Source organism: Lissotriton vulgaris, chromosome 7, assembly GCF_964263255.1.
Source record: "Lissotriton vulgaris chromosome 7, aLisVul1.2, whole genome shotgun sequence".
Taxonomy (NCBI): Eukaryota; Metazoa; Chordata; class Amphibia; order Caudata; family Salamandridae; genus Lissotriton; species Lissotriton vulgaris.
In genome coordinates this window covers 1,346,581,314-1,346,605,529 of record NC_141695.1, presented here as the reverse complement: position 1 = coordinate 1,346,605,529, position 24,216 = coordinate 1,346,581,314, and the positions used below count along the sequence as shown (strand labels likewise).

General features: G+C 47.1%; 1 protein-coding gene across 1 annotated transcript in view; it reads right to left on the bottom strand.

Moving 5' to 3' along the window:
- LOC147703663 (putative DBH-like monooxygenase protein 2) overlaps positions 1–24,216 on the bottom strand; it is a 301,023-nt gene that overhangs the window by 102,037 nt on the left and 174,770 nt on the right. Inside the window, exon 8 of the mRNA XM_086932002.1 lies at positions 463–551. Within this exon, the coding sequence (XP_086788128.1) occupies positions 463–551 (89 nt within the window). The remainder of the gene's footprint in view (positions 1–462; positions 552–24,216) is intronic.

The following is a 24,216-nucleotide window of genomic DNA, read 5'->3' as shown; positions in this document are numbered from 1 at the left end:
GGGCTGAACCGGGAAAGCAAACCAGCCCTGGCCGTTACGTCGGACGCCCCCCCTTCCCCTGGCAGGAGGTGCTGGTGGAAAACATTACTGCTGTGATTTTATTGTACAGGCCTGCAGTAACAAAAACGGCCCCTACCGGTCTAAATTCAGTCCCCACACTTCCGGCCTACCAGGAAAACACCCGGTGCCAGCTACACCAATCTCGGCCATGCCCATGACTGCAGGGCCTTCGCCACGAGTGCAGAAGCGCTTTGTGAATCAAGCCCTTAATTGTTTTGCCTCCAGCTTCAAATTAGTTCACATTTACAGAGCATTTTACAATTTTCAATTTAGATTTTTTTGGAGCAAATACTTTATTAATGTGCCAATTTTATTTCATTTTTCTAAATAGTTGCTGCCCTGAGGGGTCCGTGGAACAGAGGTTAAGAACTACTGTTTAGAAGATTTCTTTCTCTGCCCTACCTGAAATGGGCGATCTGTATGGCACGTCCAGCCAGATGAGTGTGCAGCAGACTAGCAAACACCTGCATCTCCTCCTGGGTCTCATCCAGCTGCAGGGTGACAAATGGGTACCGTAAAGTGGAATCCGTGAATAGAAAGATACCGATGTCATGAACATGCGAACTATCGAAGGTCTTACTTATATCCAGTACCCTCCATTCCCATGTCAATGACAACACACTGTTACCTCTTCTTTTTTCTCTATCACACACACACTCTGATACCTACTGACACCCACACACACCCTGACACCTAACGACACCCACATACACATCAGTTTTTGGTCCCATTTCGCTCTCATTTTTCTCATCACTGACAACTCTCATTCTACCCTCCAACTGGTGTCCTCTCTTCTTCCCATCACAAATGTATCAGTACATTCTCTTACCCCGTGCCTCTCCCTTCCTCATTAGCCATCACATAGAAATTACAGCTTTTATTCTACCTCATGCCTCTTCCTTCCACAACTCTTCACTTCTCGTGTCTTCACCTCGCTCTTGTGGCTTTTTTATATCCCTGCCTATTACTTTTGTCACTGTTTTCCTCTCTGTTATAATTCCCTTCTTGGCCTGCTTTATTATACGCCATTTCCCTTCTGTGGTCTTTCCCTCTCTCCCTTCCACCCCCTCCCTTTTCCACCCCTTTGGAATGTTCCTACAGTTGAGCCAGAGGCTGCCTTAGAATGTTGACAAGGCAGCCTGACTGGCAGAGTTGGTAGTCAATGGTCCCTGCAGCGCGACGTGTTAGAGGTTCCTTAGTGGAGGCCGTAATAAAGAGTGACTTGAACTTCACCTACCTGTTTCAGGCGTCTTTGTAACACTGGCGACGAGGGGGGATACATGTTCCTCAGAATGCTGTTTGGACTCGCTTCGGCAGCAGCAGTATTTTAAAAGATAATGCAGCACATACTTGAAGGGGTCCCCAAAACCATGTGCTTCCAAGACAATGTCTTGATCTACGGAGCACACCTGATGAACATGTTTCCTCTCTCAGGACTGTCTTCAAGAGATTCAAAGAGGGGGGTCTTACCCTTAAAGAAGAAAAATGCCAAATCGGGGTGGAAACCACCAACGCCAGCAACAAAGGCCCAGGAGCAACCCTCTCTCAAGTTATCGGTGAAAGAGAATGCATTGTTGCTTTAGCTTCCCGCGCCCTCAACAGCTCAGAAAGAAACTATTTTGTCGTAGAGAGGGAAGCCCTAGACTGCTTTTGGGCGATTAAACATTTCAAGTTCTACCTGTGGGGGATAAAGTTCACTGTTCGCACCGATAACAAGCCCCTCATCTACATGTTCAGTTCTAAAGTATCAGCTAACAGTACACCCAGAGTAGCTAGATGGGTACTAGGCCTAGAAAGCTTCATTTTTAAACTGGAATGTGTTGCAGGCGATCTCAACACCGCAGCTGACTTGCTTTCGAGGGCACTATTAGAACTATCTGAAAACTTTGAAACATCTGAATTTCCCATCTTACAGGCCCACTCCTCCACAATAATACAAGATGAATGGATCGAGAGCATGACCCAATATGCCACACTTTACTGTCTTAAAGAGTACACCCTTCAAGGATGGCCAGTTTCATGTAAAAGCCTAGGCCAAGACTTAGACAAATTCTGGGAAATAAGACACGAGATCAACTTGAACAATGATTACATATAGAGAAACAACAAAATCATCCCTCCAGAAGGTTTGAAAGACAAAATATTAGACTTGGTTCATGAGGGTCACATAGGGAGAAGCCTTACGAAAAATAGACTCAAAGAGCATTATTGGTTCCCCATAATGGACTCTATGGTCGAGACCACAGTCAAGAACTGCACCATATGCGCCAATAGTGACAAAACTAAACGCACCCATATGGCACCTCTTTCCCCTGTTTCCATTCCGGACAAACCATGGGAAAAATAAGCTCTGGATATCATAGGCCCAATAAATAAGAGAGGTGTCACCAAGAGATTTGCGTATGTCCTGATGAACTTTCACTCTCCCTGGGTAGTCACTAAAATGGTACACCAAATAACTACTGAATCCCTGATCAACTTCCTACGAGATACCTTCGTCACCGAAGGCATTCCGGCCAGCCTGGTCACAGACAATGTTGTCCAATTTACCTCGTCAGCCATGTCTAACTTCCTGATCAGCTTAGCCATAACCCACCAGAAAACTGCTCTGTACTGTCCTCGAGCCAACATCTTAGGTGAAAGAGTAAACAGAATGGTAAAAGAGAACATACAGCAGCCTTGCATCAACAACCTACCTGTCAAATGCTCTATTCAAGATGTGCTCTGGGCATATCACACCACCCCCAACCTGGTAACTGGCATATCCCCATTCTCATCGCCCAGGAGAAGAAAATCCAGTACAAAGTTCTTCCCTAACAAAATAGCTTCCCATCAAGCCAACTACAAAGGTCGATAAGATCAAAAGCATGGAACAAAGCATTGAGAATGGTCGGTAGGCGATTGGGTGGCTGTGAAAAACCCACATTCACGGGCGATCATGAATCTAAGTTCTTTGAACCCAGAAGAATAGTGGACATCAAAAACAACACTGTGGTCCTTGAGAATGGGCAAAACTGGAGCATGGACCGGGTGGCTAAATGCCCGAACATAGAGGACACCGTTCATGAAAACGCACTGTCACCGGGGGCCCTGGAGTCCCTGTCACGCCTCCCAGGAGCAGTACCAGGAGACCTACTGTTTCACCCAAATGGCATGAAGACTTTATTATGCAATACCATTGTACCTCTCTCTTACATTGTTTTATGGGGGAAGATGTGTTATAATTCCCTTACTTTTATCAGCCTGCTTTATTATACACCACTTCCCTTATATGGTCTCTCCTTCTCTCCCTTCCACCCCCTCCCTTTCCCACCCCTTTGGAATGTTCCTACAGTTGAGCCAAAGGCTGCCTTAGAATGTTGATAAGGCAGCCTGACTGGCAAAGTTGATAGTCACTGGCCCTGCAACGTGACTTGTGAGAGGTTACTTAGTGGAGGCCGTAATAAAGAGTGACTTGAACATCACCTCCCTGTTCCAGGCGTCTTTGTAACACTATCTTTTCCTCCTCCTTTTCTCTCCCTGTCCCACTTTTGTCACTCTTGCTGTGTTTCACAATCTGATGGTGAGAAATAAATCCCAGTTTCCCAAAAATTCGGTGCTATCCGAAAAAAACGATGCAAATTAAGCACTGTGTAAGTTGTTATTAGCACTGAGAAAAATATTTGAGAAATGACTGAAAACCTGTGGGAGCGTGAATGGAGGAGAACTGCTCTGCTTTAAGAACGGGCAGGACAAGGTGAAATGGCAGTCAGGGAATGCAACCCATAATGCCATGAAAATGGACACAGATGTTAGCAGGCTGGCCTGCCCTTTACCCTGCACCCAGTTGGGCCTACCCTAATAAGCCAGAGTGAATCCAGCTTATATTTAGAAGTTAAGAAAGCATAGCCTCGCGCCCTCTTTCTACCACAGTCTATGACATCAATCACGCTACATGCGCGGTTAGTTTTAAGTCTGAATGTGAGATGTATCTGTGAAGTTCAATATTGGTGCAGTTCAATGACTGCCTTCGCACAAGAGAGAAGCGCTATTGTATATTAACCGCATCGCTGCTGCGGCGATTTTTGCGCTGTGCGGCTTTTTTCATTTTACCGCGTTACATGACGAGCTCAGCTCGTCATCTGCACACGCCACCCGTGGCTGATGACGAGCTGAGCTCGTCATCAGCAGCGAAGGGGTTAAATGATATTAAATGCATTGCATGTGTGTAAAAGTATCTTGTAGGTATAATGTGAGCCTACTTTAAGAGGTGCAAGGATGGTCTACATACCCCAAAATAACATCAGGACTTTGAAGAGTACCAATAGGTACTGGTGTCATCAGGAGCATCCAATGACTGGTATTCTGCACAACTGATAGAACCGTGGGGAAGATCTGGTGTCAAGCTTTTAAACAAACAATGCTGCGTTTGATGACAATGGTGCTAAGTGAAACTCGTTTACCCAGAGGTGGGTTCCTAGCTCACTGTGCTATACGACACAAACTGCACCTCTCTGATGAGGCCAACAAGGCTTAAACCTTTGGGGTTCCTTGGGCACCCAAGCAGGCGGTATATGGTATAAGACTGAAACTGTATGAACATTTTATTTATTAAAATGACACATTCATCTCTCTTGCTTATTTCGCTCACTGCCTGTGTCTCCTCTACCTTCTGCTTGGTTTGTTGTTTGAAGGTGTCATGCCTTGTTTGAGGAGCCACAAGGTTGGCAAGGGCCTGAACAGCAGTGACTGAGTGCATGCCACTGATGGCCTGGCTCCACCCTACTATGGCTCTGCAAAATGGGCAGTGTGCATCCTTTTTACACTTGGCTCTCAGGGTAATATGCCACTGGTGTCCTGGCTCCTTCCTATGATGGCTCAACTCAGCACTAACCAAGATCCAAACCTGGTTCCACAGCAACTATCTTAAACTCAACCCTAACAAAACTGAGATTATCCTCTTCTCGCCCAAGAACAACCCTCTCCCCATTCGATCATGGATCGCGGATCTCAATGCCCTTAACTGCCCTCTCTCCTCGCAGAATCTGTCAAATCTCTTGGCATCACCATCAACAATAATCTTACTCAACTCCCACATTAAAAACACGGCAAAAAGTGCACTTTTCACACTCCGGCATCTCAAAAAAATCAAACCCTTTATTCCGGCTGAAGACCTCAAAGTTATTACCCAATCACTGGTCCTTTCCAAAATCGACTACGGAAATGCCCTTCTCTCTGGTACCCCCAAAATCCATCTTGCCCCCATCAAATCCATCCTCAACCTCGCAGCCAGACTCACCACAAACTGTAAGCGTTTCGACCACATCTCACCCGCCCTCAAGGCACTCAAATGGCTCCCCATTGAAGGTAGATCCTCCTACAAAATTGCCTGCATCACACACAAAGCCCTCTATCGGAAGACTCCAACCTACCTATCAACTAAACTGAAAAAAGCTGGCTGCACCCGAACTCTAAGAAGCACCAACTCTCTCCTCCTCATACCCCCTCTCCTCAAAAAAAGCTCCTCTCAATCCCGCTCCTTCTCTGGCAAGGCCCCAACCATCTGGAACAACCTCCCCAAAGACCTTCGCTGCAACCCCTCATATGCCAACTTTAAAAGAAACCTTAAAATACACTTCCTCACTAAATATTGGGGAATGCTCTACTTTCTGTATATTTGTTTCCTGCATCGCTTTGCTGCTTTTTTGAGTCCTCCTTGCACACTGTAAAATAGCTATATATTATGACATTTTTAGGTTTTGACTGGCCATGCGCTTTGCGCATGTGCCAAAAAACCTCTTGAGTTGTGTGTGTGGGTTTGGGTCGGCCCTCGTCATTCATTGGCTGGCTCCATAAATGGAGCCTAGCCATTGGACGAGGGGCCTGTCCGTCAATGCCGGACCAGACACGGGGGCGTTCCCGACATTCTTTGGCTTTTGCCGACGTCACGCGACGCCGGGAACGCCCCGATTCTGGTCCGGCATTGCCGGCACCTCTCTTGCTCCCCCTCCCGCTTGTTGTTTGATGTATTTCTAATTGGCATGTTGGTACTGCATTATATTGACCCGTGTTTATTTAACTGGCGGATCTGTAGATTGAGGGGCCTATGGTATAGTTAGTGCTCCTTTCTACCTCTGTTCGCGCGCTTGACACGGTATGCGGTAGAGCGTGTATTCACCCTACTCCACTTTTCAATAGTGTGCGTGTTTTTTCTTTCTTACTTCTTGCTGTATTTTCCGTGTTTTGTCTATCTCCGTTACTAACGGGTTCCTTTTCTATATTACAATGCTTGTTTTTTTTGTTGGGGGGGAGAACTTGGCATTACTTTTTAGCAATAACTGTAGCTTGGTGTCCAGCTCGCCATAAACACACGATGTGTTGTATAAGGACCCCCCCCCCCCCTCCCTCCCTTCAATGGTGATCTTCAGCGCTCTTCTCCGATGCATGAGCGCGGTTTCTTGTCTTCTAATTTCCCATTGGTGGCTTTTACAGGCCTCGCACTAGATGGGCTGCACCTGCTAGCTTATAATATATAACGATGTTGCCCTTGAGCACAAGAGCAGAGTCTCTATAGTCTTCCTCATGTGTATACACTACTTGGGTGAAAGTAGTAAAGGTGTTTGTGAGTCGTAACTTTTTTATTACTTCTATGGTTTCATTTGTTTTCCTCTGGAGGAGGGTATTAAGTGATTCCGGTTACCTAGGACTGCATCATAGTTTAGTGTTGGGGCAGTTAAGTACTTACAACACGTGCTAACGACTTGTAAGTGGAAATCCCAGTTCCTAATCTCTGACCTCCCCCTCCCAGTAACAAGGGGCCACATTCCCTGATCCCCACGCACCCCCTGCTGCAATAAATGGGGTTATGGGACCCGGAGGGGATGGACATCTACATACCTATAAACGAGACCCCCCGGGGTTCTTTAGGTCTTCTTACCCCCACAACAAAATGCATCTGTCCGAGAAGAGTGCAGCCTGCAGGAGGCCAAAAGTGACTATAGCTCTGCGCTTTCAGAACCCATCCCCGGCCAACACTAGGAAAGCTAATTTCTCCCTTGAGTGAAATGACGGCGTTTAAATTCAAAGCACAGAAAGTTAAGTGCTTATATTTGCCTCCCTCCAATAGCCTAATCTTCTGGCCGCTAGATGTCGCTGGCACCCGGCGTAGCAGCCTAAGTGGGAGGGACGCATATTTTGTTAGGGTTCTACGCGTTAGTATTATTATCCAGGTTTTTTTATCCTTCTTTAAATGTGGTTAGTCTGTTATGACACACACTTTAAATACACGAGAAGATATGGTGTGGCTTAATTAGTACCCCAGCTGCCGACTTTGGTACAGGGGAGCTCGAGTACCAACGCCTGCTCGCTTTCCTTTAATTCTGGGCTAATTAAGTAACTTCTCCCCTGTCTTCGATGAACACGGACTGTTTGTGATAGAATCTTTAGCTCATGTGAAGCTAATATTCCTTAGCGACATGCGCGCCATATACAACTGAAAAAATGAAGACACCCAAAGTAACTTAACATTAACTGGGGACAATTGAGAGTTCGGTAAAGCGAAAATGACGGTACGTTCTTTGCCTCAGATTTCGGGGGTGGGGGGCGGAGTAGTCAGCCTTTTGACATATATTCACTCACTGTACTCATCTGTGAGAAATCATTATCTGTATCATAAGTATATGAAATGTAAAGCGAACGAGTTAGTTTCTAGGTGCCCAGTGGGTTTCAGTTTGGCCTTCCTTTCAGGGGTTCTCCAAGTGACGAAGCCCATCCTGACCAGGTCCTTGCCTTGCCCATTAAATACTTGATCTGTTTAGTGTGACCAGATCTTTAGAACGAAAAACCGGGACATTTTGGAAAAATAGGACTACAATTTTTCATCCAAGGAATGGCACAGAAATTGCAGCTCTCGTCAACATAGGATCACAGAAGATGCATTAAGTAAACAAATAAAACGTAATTTCTACAACCAACGTTCTTCCTAATGAAACTGCTCTATGAAGAGCTATTAAACCACCTGCTGCACTATTGATAACTAGGACGCGCTGCTATGGACACCCCGCGCTGTTGGGCGTGTTCTGGTTGCGAGCTGTTCTGCTACGGCGCTTCTGGCCGACTCCGATTCACTGAAAAATCGGACACCATTGCACAGTGGCACGAGCCATTTCAATAGAAAGTGAAGATAGCGCATGCTCCTATCCATCAGAGCTGGGCGACACGGCGCCAAAATGAGTGTGTACAACAAGGCTCTTGTGTGGCACTTGAATCATAAAGGCTAACCTGGACGCTGACTATCCACCTATTGTCTCTCGAGTAAGGGTGAGGCCAGAAGTTTAGCAGTGTGAGACATGCAAGTGAATAGGCTTCACAAAACATTTTGGAATATATCAGGCGCGTGGCTTCGAGGACGAGGGGGGTCACATCCCCACTCCCCCACACTCCAATAAATGTATTCTATGCTCTAAATCTGTTCAATCGTGTATGGTGAGGTGTCTGTCGGATTTACCCCCGTTGCAGGTCTGAAAATGTTTGTAGATTTACAAAATATGTTTAAATACGTCTAACAATTCCCACTCGTCACACTTTTTCCACTGCTCCTTAAACGCCCCCTAAGCACTGCTTCTCAATTTGTTAACCTGATTTGTCAGCGTGATTGTTGTAAAATCTGGAGATCGCGTTCCACACACTTAACTGGCCAAGCTACGCTCCTTGATTACATACGTCTTGTCTATCTACACTGCCTTGGACCCTGACTACTTTCCAGAAGACATGGACCCATCCCATATCAGAGCTGGCTTGTCTTTCCACTTAGGAACAGTTCCAGCCCTCTTAAAGTTCACACTTTTGCACATGAACTTGAAATCTCTCCACCTACTTTACCATCTCATCCAACCTGCTTGAGGATCTCACAACCTAAATCAACCGTCTTCTCAGTTGCTACTAATAGCAGAAACTAACTTTTCTCTTCAAGACTGCTCAGACCGTTTTCAGAAGAATATAAATACCCCCTGAATTCCAGCAAATTGTGCTCACTACTTAGGAGTGCAAACTGAACCCCACAATGTTTAACTATAGTATACTGAAAATATATAAGTTCTGTTTCAGGCTGCACATTACTGATGGCACAAAACATCCGTGTCCTTTCTATAGCCTCTGGTAGGCACATGCTCTGTTCATACTTTGTGCGTTCCTGCCCACTGCTCTTTAACCCCCACCCTCTTATCTTTGAACAATGTCTTCTACCCTCGGCCCATCGGCCATTATGAATGACTTGATTGTTTCTGTAATGTCATTCCCCAAACTGGTTGTGCACCTCACTCTCAACGTATCATACGTGGTGTATCCCAGAGCTGTGACATGTTGGAGCTCCAGGCTTATACCAGCTATTATAAGCCCGGAGCACTCCATTGTTTTCAATGGAGCTCCCAACATTCCAATGTTCTAATTGTCAGTACAACCACAAGTGGCGAGGTCCACCCCATCAGGGTGAAGCTGCACAAACCACTTAAATTCACACAATTAAAATGCTTTAGATCTACCCTCCAGTTGCCTTCACCACAGCTATTGAGCATATACTATGGCATGGCAAAGTAATCATTGGCACATTATCCTACCTATTCATCCTACCCTCTCTGCCTGCTCAGGCAGGTTGAAAGAATAATCTGCCAGGCAACCTTGGAGGAATCTGCGAATGTCAACCCATCGACTTTTGCACATCAACGCTGATTTCTTGAGCTGAAATTTGAGCCCTCAACTGCAAATTCAATTTGCCCTCCAAAACCTGGCTTTGATCAGTTCCCATGCTGGCCAGAGTGCTAGTGGTGTGAGCTAATGGTGGATACTCTGGAGCACTAGAGTCTATGTGCTCGTTGCTTCAGGAGTAGGGGGGCGGGGTTTCATGGGAAGAGTGCTTGTTGATGGATGGAAAGTGTGGTTTGCAGACTTGGTAGCATCTCCTGCGGGTGAGGCAGGTGCAGTTGGATGTTAGGCAGTTAATTTTGGCTAGCAGAGTATTGTATGCTGTGGTCAGGACAAGTTGCAATGGAGCGCACGAAGGGTGTTCTCATAATGCAAATTATACCTCCTGTGGGTGGCTGTCCTGGGGCAACATATTATATTCCGTTTTGGTGTAGCTGGACTAAATAAAGAAGTTGTTTGGCAGAGTGAGGCTTCTCTTGAGGTGGTGCGGTCTGCTGGGGTTGGCCCTCAATGGCATTTCTTTTTAAGTGTTACCCAGGTTATGGTCCAGACTAGCTTGAATTATGGTGCCATTATTAAGGACTGGTTTCCTGAGGGCCGCTGTGTGGGTGATTGGGGGGGTGGAAGAAGGTGGGTCAGTGGTGGTGCAGTTGGCATCCCTAGCCACAGTAAAAGATTATGTCCTTCAGGGCTGAACAAGTACACAAGTTGATATCCGAAGATCGGGTCATGCTCTTGTTTTCACACAGGGTGCTGTGTAACTCGTGTTTCTAAGTTTGGTTAAACAATGATCACCTTGACAACCAAAATGCTTCAGTGGACAAACGTTTCAGAATGATAAGACTATTGTATCAGTCCAGAAAGTTGTATGTCCTGTGCGGAGGGTGGTTTGCGGTGTTCTCCTATTTTGAGGCTGGTTAGTCACTGACTAATATTTTCCCTGTGGCCGCCATGACTCCGTGTTTGATATTTAAGGTTAGGAGGGGATTAGGTATGGGGTACTGTTTGTTTAATGAAGTAAAACTTTATACTTTGAGATTCGCTGGTGGCCATAAAATCATATGAACAGCAGGCAGGGTATTGATCCGGAGAAGCTGATTAAGTGAGGGACAGCTGCAGCATGCATCAGCGGGATATCTCCGAGCATGCATTAGTAATATCACAGGGTTTCATTTGGTAGCATCTCTTCTTGAAGTGCAAAATCGGCATGAGGGTGGAAATCAAGATTTCGTATTTTGGCAAAAGCACATTAGGGTGGAAAATCGCCTTTTGCACAATATGCTGCAATGTCTTTTGTGTGCAAAAACACATTTGAGACCAGTCGGCAGATATGGGGAGATTTAGGTGAAAAATTGAGCAGTCCAAATGTGGAAGTCTCATTGAGTAGGAGATGTGTGCATCAGTATGACACCACAATTCTTTCTCAGGAGATCAAGGTGCCTTGTTTCCCATCCAGGTGCTACCATAGTTTTCTTTTTGTCCATTCACATCCCCACTCTGAAGGATTATTGGCTTGTTCCATGTTTGTAACCATGATTTAAAAGCAGCTTTTTTCTCCTTCGAATTCAACCAGTAGTAATGCTACAAGTCATTAGGTGTTTTTAGAAACCGAATCAGCCTGAATTAAGTGTATAATAGCGCAGCCGGTTGTTGATTAAATAAATAGCGTTCTACTATGCCGTGTATTTTGCAGGGGCTATGCTATCTAAAGGTGCCGGTCTAGGTGACAGTAATGCCTACTCGCATAAAAATACATTCCGGATTGCCTTAACGTCCACTCAGGTCACTGAGTAACTGGTCAATGTTTAGCACCTTGAGTTAGTCTCCGTGTGCCCCTGTTGCCTGCTTGTGCCTCCGTGTGCCCCTGTTGCCTGCTTGTACCTCCGTGTGCCCCTGTTGCCTGCTTGTACCTCCGTGTGCCCCTGTTGCCTGCTTGTGCCTCCGTGTGCCCCTGTTGCCTGCTTGTGCCTCAGTTTTCGTGCCCCTGTCGCCTGCTTGTGCCTCAGTTTTCGTGCCCCTGTCGCCTGCTTGTGCCTCAGTTTTCGTGCCCCTGTCGCCTGCTTGTGCCTCAGTTTTCGTGCCCCTGTCGCCTGCTTGTGCCTCAGTTTTCGTGCCCCTGTTGCCTGCTTGTACCTCCGTGTGCCCCTGTTGCCTGCTTGTGCCTCCGTGTGCCCCTGTTGCCTGCTTGTGCCTCCGTGTGCCCCTGTTGCCTGCTTGTGCCTCCGTGTGCCCCTGTTGCCTGCTTGTGCTTCCGTGTGCCCCTGTTGCCTGCTTGTGCCTCCCTGTGCCCCTGTTGCCTGCTTGTGCTGTGTGGGTGTGTGGGGGGCTTTGTGTGGCTGTGTGTGTGTGGGGGGGGGGGGGGTTCTTTGTGGCTGTGTGTGTGGGGGGCTGTGTGTGTGGGGGGCTCGGTGTGTGTGTGTGTGGGGGCTCTGTGTGTGTTTGTGTGTGTCATTTGCGAGAGATAAAGCTAGTGGCATTGTATATGACAATGCCATTTATTTATGTTAAAAAAAACATGAATAAAAATAATGTCAAGAGCTATGCCAATAGCTCTAACTTTAACAAAGGCAAAACCATTGCTTGTTGTTTCTTGTAATTGACGTTCTGCGTATATGATTTGTACTCCTCACACTATGTACTCTAAATGGTTCCTCTAACTTGTATCTAACCAAATATGGAACTTGTTTTGCTGCTTTCCTGTGTATTACCCCTGTTATGTAAATCCCGCTGATACCCTTGGGTGGAGCTAACGCTATATAAAACCTTCAAAATAAAATAAAAAATACATCCTTTCGCCAATCAATGCAGAGAGGTCAAGCGTTCCAGAGTGTCTCAGGGAAATTGTGTGGCAGGTAAAGATTCAGAACTAAAACAATAGCACAATATGTGCAATAATGTAATGTTGAGATCAGTGATTGTATTTTAAGAAAAGTGTTAAGTAGTTTAATCACAAGCGGATTTAATGAGGTACATACAGAATAAACAAGTATACAGGGATGCACTACAGGGTCTATGGGGTTCTCTAAAGAATATATAGAACATAGAACACACTAGCCCTGGTATGTAATCGGGGATGGGAACTAGAGGCACAGGACGACGGGGAGGCGGAGCAGACACAGCTAGGTTACGCAGCGGAAGGCGTACCCAGAGACAAATGTCAATAGAGTGGCCTTCTCCCACGCCTCCCATGAAGAAAGTAGGTTAGAGTTCTTGGGCTAGACTTGGAGTCCCATAACAGTGGGGAGAGCGATAATTCACACCCCACATAGTGGTTGATCTTTATTTAATTATAAAGACGGAGCCCATTAGAAAAAAGGTCCTGATGAATGCCACATACCCACTTGGGACATTGGGCAGACACATGTTGACCACAAACACCACAGTGAAGAGATAATCATTTCCCTAGTCACTGCACACTTCTTTTATCACCATACAGTTGCCCAGTTTATTACAATTAGTCTTTATGACAACTGAAATGGTTTATAGATCACTTGTACTACCCACGGACCCCCACTTAGTTTAGTTTAGAAGTGCATCCCTGTCGTCAGGTGTATGCCCGCCAGTGCTTAATTTGTGCTGGTGCTTTCCGGTGCGTAGCACCAGCACTTAAATGTCAGGGCTGGGGCTACGCTTCTCCTTTGATGATTTCTTTTTGTCCGTAAAAAATAAATCTTTTTACTGCTACAGACTGTGCAGCAGCAGCTGCAGCCACATGCCCGGCCGGCGGCTGCATCGTGTACTGTGTTCGTTCTCATCATGTCGAAGTGTGACTCATCAGCAGTCATCATGTGTAGTGTTTTTTATCCCGCCCGCAAGCCAAGTTCCAATTTAATTTGCGAGTGAGTGCCTGCCTGTCTGCCGGAGACTCACATTTCTGATTTCTATCTATCTCAATCATCACCGTCATCATGTGAGATAATAGGTAGCCAGACCCCGGCCCCGGCCCGCCCAGGCCAAGATAGAATATAAAATTGAGTGTATATATAAATATATATATTGTGCCAGCCAACTAGTTTCGTTTCACGTGGGACCGGACGCCGATGCAGAGAGTGAGAGTTTGAACTTGTTGACAGTTTCGGTTTGAGTGGGTGGGTGGGTGAGCCGAAGGTTCTGATGGGGGTAGTCAGGGGCTGTCCTGTGTGCGCGCGGTAGCGCGCGCAGCCGCTGATTGGTTTCAGTATGGCTCAGGCAGGCTGCCAGTTGCCGCCAGTTGCCACCAGTTGCCACGCCCCAGCATAACCTGCGCACAGTCACATCAACAGCAGGCGCCCCCACCACGCAACGGCCCATGACGACCACGAAGCCGAAGGGCAGAGCTGGGCTGTCCTCTCCTGTCCACACTGGCTGTCCTCCTCCTGAGTCCTGCTGAAACTGCAAGCAGGCAGCAGCAGCAAGCAGAACCGACTGAGCAGCAGCATCCAGTCAGTGTGCGTGTCCCTGCCGACCGGCCTACTACCACCAATAACGGTAAGCACCACGTTAAGCTACATAATTGAATCAATTGTGTAATTTCGCAAAACTGTATGGCAATTTATGCCGAATGCCATCACCGGGCGCCGGGCGGGATGGTGTCCGTCCAGACACCACCTGACCTTCCCGAGAAGAAAACGATCATTTTTTAATTACACAGTACACTAGTCTATTACACATGAATGAATGATCAAATACTCGGGCGGGGCGGGCCGCTGGCCATTATCACAGATCGTGGTGGCACTGAGGTGTTAACGCCACCGGAGAAGGCGGTGCTGCCGCGCTTGTGTGTGATGATGATGATTGATGAATGATATGATATGAGACATGAGGCAAGGGAGGGCGCTGGGCCGCTGGCGGATGCCACATTGCCACAGTCATTTAGGTTTAGCTGGGCTGGGCTCGGGCGTCGAGCCTAAATTCCCACAATAGTTAGTGGTGGCTAGGCCTCAGGCTCGTTTTCATGTGAGGGCGGCTCTCTTCTCTTGTAGGGCTTCGTGTGCAGTACTGTTCGTGTGTCGTGTCTCTGCTTCACACAGGCTTCGTGGCTGTGCACCCTAGTATAGCAATGCCAATCTGGATTTATAAAAGCGCACCAGTCTGGCGCAGATGCCTGTCTTTATTTGGCAAATGGCGTCAGTCACATGTCAGGTGAGACCGTGAGAGACGGGAGTGAGTGACTGACTTAGGTCACAGCCCTGCCCGCCTCTCAAAGAGACTGACCGTCTGAGAAATTTCCTGATATGGATATCGATATTTGTATCTGTGCCATTTTTCTTGGAGGAGAGGCCTATTTAGGCGTTGTACTGGTTTGTTTGTACCGATGTCACCCATGGATGTATGCACTGGCACTGGTCTTGAGTGTGTCTACCATTTAGCATCTGATACCGGGTCTCAGTCTGTCAGTGTTGATTTCTTGACCAGGCGGGCCCCACAGGCCACCCTTCACATTGCCGCATATATTCTCCTCCCAGAGGCCCCATATACAGTGCATAAATTAAATATTAATGTGATGTGCGACACTCTCCTGCAAAGGAATTATGCTCCAGTGTGTGTTGTTGTGCCACTGTGATCGTTGTGGAAGATTGCGAAGTTACATCACCTTAATGCACAATCCTGTCTCGGGCAGGCACATTTCTACAATTCAGTTTAGGGATACATAGTTGCGTATGTTCAAAGGTAACGATTCAGAAAAGGGGGTGGTGATGAACAGAGTGTCTGAATTAAGCAGACCACTCTTACCCAGTCCAAAGATCAGGGCTTGATCCATCACCGTTATTTATCTCACTGCACCATCCCAGCTCAGAACCTGGCTATATGCAAATCAGTCTGTCCCTGGCCCAGTGCATCATGGGAACAGGGCAGACTAAACTACCAAGCCAATTCTTCACCAGAAAGGAGACAAGCTACCGGGGACCGGTTTCTGGCATTTCAGCCGTCTTCGGCCCGGCTTGCTTGAATCCTGATGGTGCAGTGAGAAAGGGACTCATGTCTGAGTATACCCTGCCACACCTGTAGTGGCCAAAAACGATTCAGAAAAGGGGGTGGGTATTCTCAGATGTGAGACCCTTGCTCATTGCACCATCAGGATTCAAGCAAACCGGGCCGAAGACGGCTGTAATGCCAGAAACCGGTCCCCGGGAGCTTGTTTCCTTCCCAGTGTAAGAATTGGCTTTTGTAGTTTGGTTTGCCCTGTTCCCATCATGCACTGGGACAGGAACAGACTAATTTGCATACAGCCAGGTTCTGAAACTGGGATGGTGCAGTGAGCTAAAAAACGGTGTTGGATCTAGCCCTGATCTCTTGACTGGGTGAGAGCTTTCTGCTTAATTCAGAGACTCTGTCCCTCACCACCCCTTGTTGTAAATATTTTTGTCCACCCTAAGCGTGGAAGGGTATTCTCAGATGTGAGACCCTTGCTCATTGCACCATCAGGATTCAAGCAAACCGGGCCGAAGACGGCTGTAATGCCAGAAACCGGTCCCCGGGAGCTTGTTTCCTTCCCAGTGTAAGAATTGGCTTTTGTAGTTTGGTTTGCCCTGTTCCCATCATGCACTGGGACAGGAACAGACTAATTTGCATACAGCCAGGTTCTGAAACTGGGATGGTGCAGTGAGCTAAAAAACGGTGTTGGATCTAGCCCTGATCTCTTGACTGGGTGAGAGCTTTCTGCTTAATTCAGAGACTCTGTCCCTCACCACCCCTTGTTGTAAATATTTTTGTCCACCCTAAGCGTGGAAGGGTATTCTCAGATGTGAGACCCTTGCTCATTGCACCATCAGGATTCAAGCAAACCGGGCCGAAGACGGCTGTAATGCCAGAAACCGGTCCCCGGGAGCTTGTTTCCTTCCCAGTGTAAGAATTGGCTTTTATAGTTTGGTTTGCCCTGTTCCCATCATGCACTGGGACAGGAACAGACCAATTTGCATACAGGCAGGTTGTGAAACTGGGATGGTGCAGTGAGCTAAAAAACGGTGTTGGATCTAGCCCTGATCTCTTGACTGGGTGAGAGCTTTCTGCTTAATTCAGAGACTCTGTTCCTCACCACCCCTTGTTGTAAATATGTTCAAAGGTAGCCTACAGTGGATAGCGGTTGGCACTTAGAGGCGAGCACTTACTTTTGGGGACCAAGATTCTTTTTTTTTCACCTCCCAACAACATCTCTGCTTCCGGGAGAGGCCAGCTCCGGTGGTTAACGCGCCTGTGGCAGCGGCCTGACTAACCTGCAGGCTACAGGCGCGAACCCGGCGAGCTCTCTGAACCCGGCGAGCTCTCTCAACATTTCTTGCTATAAAATGCCCACAGTTGGGATGTAAATCCGGAGAATGTACCTCTAATAATGAACTCAGTTTGTGGCTGTGACTAGCGCAATTTAGACAGGGCTTTACAATTATGAGGCAGTGGAAGGCTAATTTAAGTATCAGAATTAACTCAATGACACACTATGTGGCGCCCCTTTATTTGAAAACAGCTCTACAGAAAAGAATAGTGATTCAACGTTAGCATTCAAGATATGGGGCTTTTATGAGTTGTGCAACGGACCAGTAATGTTTCCAAAATGCTAGAGCTTTGTCAAATGCCTGCAGCTGCGGCAGGGGGCGTGTGACCTGTCACCTGAGATTCAAGAGGCACGGGAAACAGGTAGCGCCCAGAAACGGGCCTGCAGCCGGCGTGCACCAGTTTCAATCAGCAGGGTCTAAAACCATTTTTGGTAATAGCTACAAATCTTGCAGCCGATGATTAAGGTGATTGCTGACGTCACCGCCGCACAATCCTCTGTCCCACTGGCTAGGGCCTTCAATATAGTTATAATAAAACAGTATGGGCTCAAAAGAGGAGGAATAGGGACTGGCAGGGAAATGAGGGGCTGATAGAGTCTCAAAAACTCCAGCTCAGTTACATGACGCATTGACGCCTTCAATAGTACTTTCAAATATAATTTATAGCTTGAAGGCGAAGGTGAACCAGAAAAATGACCTTGTCCTGTTCCTTCATGGGCTTGCGTCCTAGACTCAGCCCTTTTACAACCGCAGGCCTTCACACGGTTTACTACATTACTGTGCTGTCCACCAGATCTATGGACTGCTCTCTTCCACCCTCGGCACAGCTTATTTGTACAGTGCGTGCCTCTAGTACTGCTAAAAATCCATCTGACATGAGTGCAGACAATTCAGGACACTCCTAGGCCAGTCTGGTATCTTCAGCAGTATGGGCTGCACTCACACTCGTGCCAGCAACTAGAAAATTACTCGTTTGTTGTGAGCTGCATTCTGATTGGCTGAGCAGCCAGGGATCAGATCCCCAACTTACATGATGCTGGCGACAGTGCTAGAATCTCTCATGGCCCTTCTGAGACCCCAGAGTTACTGAGGTGCGGTCAGAATTAGTGTGCAGGCAGCAGTGTTGTGAGGGAAGTGCAGGGTTGACAAGTGGCAGCTGGAGGCAAAAGGTGAGACAGGAGCACGAGAACTTCAAGGGGGCAAGGGGAGAGTCCACCAATGACAGAATGCCAAGGACAAGGATACCATTGGCCTGAAGCAGGCTGGCAGATGAGGGTCATAATCCCATAGGCCCCTGTGTGATGAGGATAACACCCGCGCGCTGCTTGACACAAAGAACAGAATACACTATCAGTGCTGTCCGATGATGGCCTCAGCGAAACCACACACTACATTCAATAATAAAATAATGCAAATCGGGTTAAAGAAGCATGTCGCCTGACCTGAGCAGCTCTCCACGCCTGCTTCCGGAATACCTGCGAATATTACAGATTCACCTGTTGATTTGATCAACTTTCCCCAGTGTGAGCCCTGAGCAGAGATTACACACAGCACAAAGGGGTTGTTGAATGCACACTTCTGGATGTCGGAGGACCCTTACCCTCACTCCCTATACATTCCCCAGCCCCCAACATGGCAGAGCAGCTGTCTCCTATTACTTACCAATTGTGTTGAGTCTGTCACAGAGGTTTAAAATTTCAAGCGATTCGCAAATGCTTTGTCAATATCTAATTTACAATTAAATGCAACCGGCACACCTGGGGTCAAATATTTGTGTCTCTGCACTTCAGCTTTTGGTTACAAGAAGCAGAGAGAGGTGAAGTGACTTGCCAAGGATCACTGCACTGGCTGTTCGGAGGTAGGATTGATAGCAAGGTTTAAAGACGCACAGCCCCCATGTTGTCTTCAGCACTTCTCACGCACTCATGTAAGGCTCCCATTCTGAAATTCAGATCATTTATTATATTTGACTTTTAGCAGTGCCACTTGAAGATGTGGGTGGAGCTAATAGAGTAAGTGGGTGGGGCCAGTGGAGGGAGTGGGTGGAGCCAGAAAAAATGGGTGTGGCCTCCGACAAACATTTTAGCACCTGCACTTCATATTTTACAAATCAAGCACTGATGCCCGCCCTCTATAAAACCGAGTTTTTAGAGGGCGAGGGCGGCCTATGATGAAACATGGCACCAGGTGGTGTGTGAGGCCAGTCCTTCACATTTTGTAAGATGCCACCACCAATCACGCATCTTTAAGCAACTGTAGATCTCTTCACTAAGAGCAGCCCCACTTGTGTTCTCTAAAGAATGACAACAGAGAAGTAATCACAATTAAAGCTAAGGTGCAAGTTTACTATGTAGCAGTAAGGGAGATTTCTAGTGTTCTGTGACCTGTAGGTAAGTCCATAGTAAATGACTATTCAGAACTTGTGCTGGGAGAGCAATGGAGAGTAAAGTGTTCTACTAAACTATGTTAGCCAAACGTTCATAATGAAAGTCCTTCAAGCGTATTGAAATATCCATGCCCTGCACTCTCAGAATTACCAAGCACGGGTGTGCTGGTGGATGGGACATGATGAGAGCTGTTGCACTCACTAGGGCTTGTTTGGACACCCTTGCCTCCTTTTTCCATGGCAGTAGCACCATGAAGACACTTCCACTTGTCAGCTTCAGCAGTCGTAGTGGAATGATCTTTCTTCATCGTCCGGGGCACAGATGTGATCGCTAAAGTGCAAAGAAGGTAGATTCAGCACAGGACTTCAGCGTCTTCATCTGCAGCAGTCTCACAATTGGGCAGTCTTTACTTTGTGGTTGACACCGCAAGTCAGACATGACCACTCTTCAGCCAGACTTGACCTGGCAGTCAGGCAGGAAACCCTGGGGACTCTGAACACTTCAGATGTCTGCTCTTCATTTTCCCACATTTCCTCTACACCCCACAGGTTGCACTTCAGACTGAGCCCAGCAGCTGGGTTCTTGTCCATGAGAAGGCATACACCTGTGGCACAAGGCTCTCTCCAATCTCTCCTGGGGCAGGCTAGCACTTCCTAGGATCACTGGCATACCCCCAGCTTATTTTAGCAAGGCTTGCAGAAACCAGGTGATGTCCCCTCACAATTGAGAAACTGGCAATTAGTTATACGAGTTCTGGTTGACCATGACTCTTCTCTACCATGGCCGGTCCCAAGCCCAACTGAGAAAGTTGAAGGGTTGCGCATGGGGCTAGGTACCCCACTATGTAAAAAAGCCTAGCTACAGAAATGTTAACCAAAAGACATCCCGGCCTTGGGGAGAGAGAAATCTCCTTCACAGAGAGCCATGGCTCATGAGGTGAAAGCCAGAGATGCGGGGAAGCCACAGAGCGGATCCACCTGCTTATGACAAAGATCATTTCTATTGGGATTTGGAATGTGAGGACCATGTACGAGACAGGCAAGACAGCCCAAGTGGCGGCGGAGATGAAAAATACAAACCTTGCACTGCTTGGCATTAGCGAGACCAGATGGACACACTCCAGACAGAAAAGATTGACTTCAGGAGGCATGCTGCTGTATTCTAGACATGAGGAAGAGAACAATCCACATACTCAAGGAGTACCACTGATGCTAACATCAGCAGTGAACAGAGCTCTGATTGGATGGGAAGCCCATGATCCCAGAATTATAAAAGCAATCTTGTGCACAAAGAAAAAGAGGATCAACAGGAATGTTATCCAGTGCTATGCACCTACAAAAGACAGAAAATAAAAGGAAAAAGAACAGTTTTACTGCAGACTCCAGTCCATCCTGGAGAAATGTCTTAGGAAAGCCATCACCATACTGATGGGGAACCTCAATGCCAAGACTGGAGGCAACAACACTGGGTAAGAAGAGGTCATGGGCAACCATGGCCTTGTTGACATGAAAAAAAATGGTGAAAGGCTTGCAGATCTCTGTCCCCTGAACAGTCTGGTGATAGGCGGCAGTGTATTTCAGTACAAAAGAATAGGCAAGGTAACGCGGGTGCCACCAGACCATTCAACAGAAAATCAGATCAATTATGTCTGCATTATCAAGAAGTTCCAGAGGTCCTTGCAGGATGTGAGAGTGATGAGAGGAGCAGATGTGGCTTCACACTATTGCCTTGTCATGGCCAGGTTAAAGCTAAAGCTGAAGAAATCATAGATGGAACTGAAAAACCAACGCCACCGATATAACACCACCCTCCTCAAAGATGCACAGCATTAGAGTAAATACTCAGTCACCCTAAGTAACAAGTTTCAAACCTGCAAGAACTAGAGGATGACAGAGACCCAGTAGAAAGTCAGAGGTAGAAGATTAAAGAAAGAGTAACATCTACCTGCCAGGAGGTACTGGGTCCCAAGAAACACCAGCATAAAGAATGAATTTCCATCAAGACTCTCCGCAAAATCCAAGAGAGAAAGGAAAAGAAAGCTGCAGTCAACACAAGCCAAGTAAAAGCAGAAAAAGTGAGAGCTCAAGGTGAAAACATCAAAACCAACAAGGAAGCAAAGAGAAGCTTAATAGCAGATAAGTGAAGATTCATCAAGGGTCCTGCCACAGAACCCAGGAAGCAGCAAGACATGCAAACTTGAGAGAACTCTACGACATAACAAGGAAACTCTCGAGCAAGCCAGAAAGACCTGTAAAAGACAAAGTTTGGAAGACAATCATGGGTCACGAAGGCCAACAATGAAGATGGGTGGAGCACTTTGAAGAACAGCTGAATCAGCCTGTGCCACAGTCTCCACCAAACATACGGCCAGCTGACAAGGACTTGCCAATCGACTGCAGCAGACCAACTAAGGAAGAAATAAGGCAAGCCATCAAACATATGAGAAATGGGAAAACATAAGGATCTGACATAATTCCTGCAGAAACACTGAAGGTAGAAATTGAAATATCAGTAAACATACCCTGGCCCATGCTTGGAAGGATATGGGAAAAAGAACTTCACTGACTATGAGAAGGTATTTAATAACATGGCAGAGAGACCCTTAGAAAACATCCGTCACTATGGTGTGCCAGATAAACTTGTAAGAATCATCAGGAACTCTTGCGCGGGAACGACCTGGAAGATAGTCCATTGAGTATACCTCATGAAGCCTTCCAAGTGAGAACGTAGTCCGACAAGGTTGTTTGCTCTTGCCTTTTCTCTTGCTGCTGGCAAAAGACTTGATCACGAAGATATCCACAACAAGGAAAAGAAATGGGATTCTGTGGACATCTTGGACACAGCTCACCCGCGTGGACTTTGTAGACGACCTGGCCCTACTCTCCCAAATCAATCCACAGATGCAACAGAAGACCGACAAGGTGGCAGCCACATCAGCACAACTTGGCCTGAACATTCACAGGGGAATAACCAAGATTACGACAACTAACACTGCCAATACAACTGCAGTCACTCTTGCAGGTGATGCCCTGGAAGAGGTTCTGGCCCTCACCTAACTGGACAGTGTAATGGAAAAACAGGGCAGCACATACATCAAGGCAAGAATCAGCAAAGCAAGGGCTGCCTTCATTCAGTTAAAGAAGATCTGGATCTTCAAGGACCTAACGCTAATCGGTCCTTCTGTATGGAGCAGAAACTTGGAGGACAACAGAGACCACCACCAAAAAAGTGTGCACCTTCATCAACCTCAGTATGAGGAACATCCTCCAAATCTGTGGCCAAACACCATCAACAACAATGACCTAAGGCAGCAGACTTTCAAACTCCCTGCTTATGAAAAAATCATGAAAAGACGCTAGGCTGGCTCAGTGGGGGAAAGATGGCGGCTGCTTGAAATGCAGTGGCAGTCGCCAGCTCAGCCTTTACTCCCAACTGTTAGAATAAGTGGATAAGACAACCATGGTGGCCTTTTTAGGAAGGAATAATACAGTGAACAATATATATTGCACTAGAAAGATTGCAGCGCTACTTTAGATGCGGAGTTCGAGTAGATTGCAGCGGAGCCAGGGAGATGGCTTCGCTACTCCTTCGAGTTGCCGATGAGGAGCTCGGCTCATTTAACCGCCAATTGGGTGGTTGATGTGGCTCTGCAATGCCCCCGAAGCACAGTAAACCTATGAAGGACAGCACTGATGCTCCGACCCGATAGGGACGCAGGTCCTGTCTTAGGCTCAGAAAACACTAGCTGGGCAAAGGAAAGAGGATGTTGCCGCTCCTGTAGTGGAGAAACACGACGCAGGAGGTCCTACAAACAGGAAGCTGAAAGAGAAAGAGGAGCGATCTACTGCCAACTCGCTGAGGGAGAGCAGCCCCTGATCCCGGAAATATTTGCTGGGAGATCTGCAGGAGCTGGCAAGGAGAAACCCTGCCACGTAGGGGCTCTGGCTACAGAACTTGAGGAAGCAGAAAGGAGGGTAATTGACTCTGCTGTAGTGACCGTTGCTGACCTGTTGGTATTGTCACCCTCAGACATTGAAACAAATGTGAGGAAGGCTTAATCCTTAAAGGAGGGGGCAGTAGAGGACAGGCCTTTGGGAAAGGGGTCCTCATAGGGTCAGGCACTAGAGACTGAGAACACATTGGTTTCATCAATTGTGTTTGTGTCTCAGAAAGTTAATTTGGAGCCAAGCCTAGGGTGGCACGAGTTGATCGCTGGAGGCTCCACAGAAGGAGCAGAGAAGTTTTACTCGCTTACAGACAAGTCGGATATTTCAGGGGCTAGTGAAGCACTTATGGCCAAGGACTCGGCACCTGGCACTTCGGGGGACAGCCTTGGAAGCTCTTGGGTCAGGCCGGTTACACAAAAGCATGCCGTGTCACAAAAAAAAAACGCATTGAAAAAACTAGGGCTGGCGGACAGGGTATGAATCAGATCGGAGTATCACCCAACCATTGAAGTGGGATTACTCCGCCACAAGTCTAACACAGGAGAAAGGTGGCACAGTGGTAGAAGGTACCCAGCAGGCGGGGTCGGCAATAAATCCTGAACTAGAAGCTGCTCTCTCAATTGAACTTATTTACGCCACATTAAAATAAATGAAAGGGGAAGCCTGCATGGAGAATAAGAGAGCGCACCTCACCACCAAATTACTGCAAGGGGCAATGCGTAAGGTTAAAAAGATCTGTACTGAAAAGACCTAAATAACTGTGGCAATGGAGGAACATACCTCAATATTGGAAGCAGGGGCTGAAACATTGGAGAAACAGTTTTCTTCTCAAGAATCTCGTATGAAAGACATGATGTGGAAGCTGGAAGAGTGTGAAAACCACCAACACAGGAA